The sequence below is a fragment of the Salvia splendens genome, chromosome 7, assembly GCF_004379255.2.
Source record: "Salvia splendens isolate huo1 chromosome 7, SspV2, whole genome shotgun sequence".
Taxonomy (NCBI): Eukaryota; Viridiplantae; Streptophyta; class Magnoliopsida; order Lamiales; family Lamiaceae; genus Salvia; species Salvia splendens.
Window position 1 is genome coordinate 32720359 of NC_056038.1, and position 6373 is coordinate 32726731.

Consider the following 6373-nt stretch of genomic DNA (forward strand, 5'->3'; position numbering starts at 1 on the left):
TTCAGACACGACATCCATTTATCTCAAGAGATGTGTCCAAAAACAGCATCTGAGATAGCAGAGATGAGAAGGATACCATATGCATCGGCTGTTGGTAGTCTCATGTATGTTATGCTTTGTACTAGACCTGATATTTGCTTTGCTGTTAGCATGGTAGCAAGATATCAATCAAATCCCGGCCAAGGACATTGGACTGCCGTAAAGAACATACTCAAGTACCTTAATCGGACTAAGGACTATGTTCTAGTTTACAATGCAGCCGAGCTCTGTCCTTTAGGATATACAGATTTAGATTTTCAAGCTGATGTAGATTCGAGAAAATCTACTTCCGGATATGTGTTTACCTTAGGAGGTGGAGCTGTAATTTGGAAGAGAGTAAAGCAGAAATGCATTGCAGACTCTACCATGGAAGCCGAATATGTGGCCGCTTCAGAGGCTGCAAAGGAGGCTGTATGGCTTAAGAACTTCCTTTTGGACTTAGGTGTGGTTCCGAATCTACCCAAGAGCATCACCATTTATTGTGACAATTCTGGTGTTGTGGCAAGTTCGAGGGAACCGCGGGCTCATAAAACGAGCAAACACATAGAGAGTAAGTATCATATCATTAGAGATATAGTGCAGAGATGAGACATACAAGTGGTCAAGATTGAGTTAGAAAACAACCTGACAGATCCTTTCACGAAGGCATTAGCGGTCAAACCGTTTGAGAGCCATGTTGAAGGAATGGGAGTTCGACTAATACAAGACCTCAATCCGCTTTCAGTATAAGTGGGAGAATTAGATGTTAGCACATTTTTTTTATATACTCGAAAGTGTTTTGAGTATAAGTGGGAGATTGTTAGAGTTTGTATACTAGAAATCACGTTTCGAGTGATTGAATACTGTAAAACTCTTATTTTATTTTCCAAGGAATAAAACAGATTATTTTTGTCATAATGTTGTTATGTTTTACATTTAATGGATGTTAATGCATGTTTAAATGTATAGATTAACTTAACAAAGTCTAAGTCTTTGTTTTAGTAGACCGGTTGTGGGCAGCGTCCACTTTAAGGTAACACGGTCAGTCCTAAACAAAGAAAAAGAAGAATTTCACAACCTAGATGGAATTAGACTATCCATTGTGAAAGGTTGCAATGTCAGTCCGCATATTTCTAAGCCTTACTGAAATAAGATGACATTGGTGTGGTAAAGCACTGAACGGATCTAACAGCAAGACTTGTCTTTGTGCTATCTACTGAAAGGCGAGGTCTTGATAAATATTTGTTTCTTAATCAATGTAGGTTAGCATTGAGCATACGGTATTGATTATGCATTACTTTGACTTATCAAATTGTGCGGGTTTTTCGTAACCCAATAATCCTGATATATTGGGTAGTGGTGATCAATATCTAGCGGTGTTAGGATTGCTATTATATTGAATCGTGCGCGAGGTGAGTCTCGTTTGATAATGTCCTCAAGAGGAGCGCGAAACAAGGTTTTATTATTCGGAATCTAGCTAGTTGGAGTTTGATTACTCTAAGAATAATAAATAAGTGTTTCATGCTAAGTCCACTCTTGGAATTAATAAGAAGTTAATTATATAAGTCCAAAACAGGCATTAATTAATTAATGGACATTTTTATCTTAAGCACATGAAATGAAAGTTAAAACAGAAACCCGGATTACTTATAATTTCGGATTTGGATGGGGAGAGTTCAATATTACTTCTGTAGTGGTTGCTCGTAATATTCCAATTAAAGCTTATATTAAATTATGGGTTCAATCTAATTAGTAAAAAGTAAATTGGATGAGCCCATATCCAAAACCTTCCATAGATCCCTGTCTGGGCCCAAAAGGAACTTAATATAAATAGGAGAATAAAGGAGACAGAAAATAACACAATTTATTTCTAAATTTTCGCCCCCCCCCCATTTTTGTGTTGGGCGATTTTTCCTCTCCTCCGTGGAGTAGAATTTCTGTCTTCTTTATTTAAGTCCTAGTATTCCGGTGAGATCAGCCCACACTGATATTGGAGTACAGTTCGGGAACCAGAGAGAAGATCTGTGGTCTAGTATTCAAAGTGTCACGTGGAGAAGTCGCTAGCCATCATTAATTCTTTGGAGAATTAATAAGGTATTATTTCTGCTCCGTAGAACAGCATGTTTTAGGTTTCAATTATACTTAAAGCATGATCAATTCAAGTTGTAAGCATGATACATGTGTAAATTTCACGAATAGATTTTGTCTAAATAATCTCCTAAATAGATCTGATTTTTTTGTGATTCATTTGTTCGATTTAAATTCATGATCGTTTCCGCTGCCAGTTCCTTCACATAGTGCATTCGGGTGGGAAGGTGGGTGTATATTTCTTTGTAAGTGTGCTTCCTCATAAGCTCTAATGTGAGTCCTATCTCCATGTTGCTCCTACACAGAACAAACAAAAACAAAACACACAAAAAGAAACACTCAATTCAAAATAAATGTTAGAGGAAAGAATTGAGCAAACAAAACCTCCAACATATGAAAATAAAAATAAAAGAAAATAAAAAACTTGGGTTGCCTCCCAATCAGCGCCTTTGTTTATAGTCGTTGGCTCGACTTTCCTCATCCTCGGTCTACACTTGCAAATCATCTAGTGTGATCACCTCCTTTGGTTTCATTTTGCTTTCTCCTCATATGTAAGACTTCAACCTTTGGCCATTAACCTTCCACACAACATCATTCTTGGGATCCCGGATGTCAACAACACCATAGGGATACACCTTGTGCACCACATAAGGACCCCACCATCTTGACTTAAGCTTGCCCGGAAACAGTTTCAGCCGAGAGTTGTATAAAAGGACCAGCTGTCCTTCATGGAAATGACGAGGCTTAACGGCTGCATCATGTATCCTCTTAGCACGCTCCTTGTAGAGATCAACACTCTCATATGCATGAAGCCTAAACTCATCCATTTCATTCATGTCAAACATTCTCTTCTCGGTTTGCAGCATCATAGTCCAAATTGAGCTTTGCAAGGCCCAATAAGCTTTATGCTCAAGCTCAACCGGCAAATGACATGCCTTTCCAAATACCATCTTGTAAGGGGAAGTCCCAATAGGAGTTTTATAAGCCGTTCGATACGCCCACAAGGCATCATCTAGCTTTTGAGACCAATCTTTTTGCGATGGCTTCACCACCTTTTCAAGAACTCTTTTAATCTCACGATTAGAGACTTCCACTTGACCACTTGTTTGGGGATGATAAGGGGTAGCAACTTTATGTTGAACACCATATTTTCCAATGAGGTTTGCAAACAACTTATTGCAAAAATGAGTACCTCCCTCACTAATGATAGATCGGGGTGTTCCAAAGCAGTTGAAGATGTGCGACTTGATGAATATCAACACCACTTTAGAATCATTGGTAGGCAATGCCTCAACCTCTACCCACTTAGAAACGTAGTCCACCGCGACTAAGATATATTGCTTCCCATTAGACTTGGGAAAAGGCCACATGAAATCTAATCCCCAAACATCAAAGAGCTCCACCTCAGGATATTGTTCATCGGTATTTCATTCCTCCAAGAGATATTCCCGGTTCTTTGACAACTGTCACATCTCTCTACATAGGCTTTAGCATCCTTGAAGATAGATGGCCAAAAGAATCCGGATTAGAGCACTTTAAATGCAGTTCTACGTGCTCCAAAGTGGCCGCCATACTCAGAATCATGGCAAGCAGATAAAATCTGAAGATGCTCATGCTCTCCAACGCACCTTCGAATCACTCCATCACTACAAATACGGAAGAGAAATGGATCTTCCCAAACATACATGCGGGTATCACTAAAAAATTTCTTCTTTTGGTTAGACGACAACCCTTCTAGCACAATACCCGCGACAATATAGTTTGCCAAGCTAGCAAACCATGGCACATATGTTTCCCGAGCTTCCACTTGCAATACTTGCTCATCGGGAAATTTTTCATTGATCCTTTTTTTTCTCATCTTCCGTCTCTTCCAAGCCTTCTAGTCTAGAAAGATGATCAGCTACCAAATTCTCGGTCCTCTTTTTATCTTTGATTTCCACATCAAATTCTTGTAATAATAGGACCCATCTCGCCAAACGAGGTTTTGCATCTTTCTTGTTCATCAAATATTTGATAGCTGAATGGTCTGTGAACACTACCACTCTCGTGCCAAGTAAATATGCACGAAACTTCTCAAAAGCATACACAACTGCTAACATTTCTGTCTCCATCGTGGTGTAGTTCAATTGGGCATCATTAAGTACTTTGCTAGCATAGTAGATGGCATGTAGGACCTTCTCTTTTCTTTGGCCTAAAACGGCTCCCACGGCGTAGTCCGAAGCATCACACATCAACTCAAATGGTTTTGACCAATCAGGTGTGATAATAATAGGAGCTTCGACTAGCTTCTTCTTGAGCAAATCAAATGCCTCAAGGCATTTATCATCAAAGATGAACTTGGCATCCTTCTCAAGTAGATTGCAAAGAGGTTTTGCAATCTTTGAAAAATCTTTTATGAATCTTCGGTAGAATCCCGCATGACCAAGGAAACTACGGATGCCCTTCACATTCGTTGGAGGAGGTAACTTAGAGATCACTTCAATCTTAGCTTTATCCATCTCCAATCCCAACTCCGACACCTTGTGTCCCAAAACAATACCTTCATTCACCATAAATTGGCATTTATCCCAATTAAGCACTAGGTTCGACTCTTCACATCTTTGTAGCACACGACCCAAGTTGTGTAAACAACATTCAAAAGATGAGCCAAACACGGAGAAATCATCCATGAAGATCTCCATAATATCCTCATTCATGTCGGAGAATATTGCCATCATACAACGTTGAAATGTAGGCGGGGCATTGTACAAACCAAATGGCATCCGGCGGAACGCATATGTACCAATAGGACATGTGAATGTCGTCTTTTCTTGATCTTCCGGGGCAATAGCAATCTGATTATACCCCGAGTATCCATCCAAGAAGCAGTAATGAGAATAACCAGCTATCCTATCAAGCAATTGATCCAGAAATGGCAACGGAAAATGATCTTTTCTCGTCGCCTTGTTCAATCTTCTGTATTCCATACAAACTCTCCATGAGTTCACCAATCGAGTTGCTAAGACTTCATTCTTTTCATTGACTGTCATGGTTATTCCTCCTTTCTTGGGTACACATTGCACCGGGCTAACCCACTCACTATCGGATATTGGATAGATCATCCCAAATTTCAACAATTTATTCACTTCTTTTTCCACCACTTCTTGCATAAGTGGGTTCAGCCTTCTTTGTCTCTCTCTTACCGGCTTAGCTCCATCTTCCATCAAAATTTTATGCATGCATATTGCCGGGCTAATTCCTTTGATATCAGCTATAGACCATCCTAGAGCTTGCTTGTGCAACTTAAGTATCTCTATTAACTTGGATTCTTCTTCATTATTCAACTCAGCCGATACCACAACTGGTAAAGTTTCATCATCACCAAGGAAGGCATATTTCAAATTTTTCGGGAGAGGCTTCAATTCTAGCTTTGGTGGTACTTCAATTGAAGGTTTCACATCTGTCATAAAAGTATCCACCACACATTCATTTTCTAGATGTGGTTGATCGACTTGATAATCTTCTGTTTCATCAAATTTTACTTTGATTGTCGAACTAAAATCTCTCTCCAAGCTCCCTTTCTCAAATACACTTCCTTCAATTCTTGATGAGAAACACATCTTGTCAAATATGCATTTATCGAGGACATCAACTCTAAAACACGCATTGGCATCGCTAGGGTGCTTCATTGCCTTCTCTACATTAATGGTCACTTGCTCACCATTAATTCTAAATGTAACAGAGTTGTCTTTTGCTCCAAGCAACACATCTCCCGTGGCAAGAAATGGTCTACCAAATAGAATTGGTACCTCTTTGTCCTCAGGCATATCCAAGACTATGAAGCCAACAGGGATGATGAATTTGTCGACTTTGACCAAGACATCCTCTACTATTCCAGTGGGCTTCACTATCGAGTGATCGGCCAATTGTAGATCAATGTCGATAGGCTCCATCCTATCCTCTAGTCCAATGGCACGTGCAGTTTTCAATGCCATAAGTGAGATCCCTGATCCTTGATCCAATAAGCATTTTGTGAAGATAGTATTGCCGATCTCACAAGGAATCACACAACTTCCAGGGTCCCTCTTCTTCATTGGCATCATTCCTGAAATCAATTGTGAGCAATTCATGCTCAATGCAACTATCCCCTCATCTTGTAGTTTCTCCTTATTTGCCATCATATCCTTGAAAAACTTGGAGAACTTGGGAAAATTAGTGAAGAGGTCCACCAACGATACATCCACATTCACTTTTCGAATCACGTTCATCATCCACTCAAAACTTTTCT

General features: G+C 39.6%; 1 protein-coding gene across 1 annotated transcript; it reads right to left on the reverse strand.

Annotated features, from left to right (window-relative positions):
* Positions 1-2651: 2651 nt before the first annotated feature.
* LOC121810755 (uncharacterized protein K02A2.6-like) lies at positions 2652-3476 on the reverse strand. Its single transcript, XM_042211495.1, has one exon. It carries the CDS (start codon positions 3474-3476, stop codon positions 2652-2654), a length of 825 nt encoding a protein of 274 aa, XP_042067429.1.
* Positions 3477-6373: the final 2897 nt, after the last annotated feature.

What these genes read in the sequence shown, in the direction of transcription:
- LOC121810755 (XM_042211495.1), bottom strand. Translation starts at nt 3,476, where the DNA reads ATGTGGCCTTTTCCCAAGTCTAATGGGAAGCAATATATCTTAGTCGCG.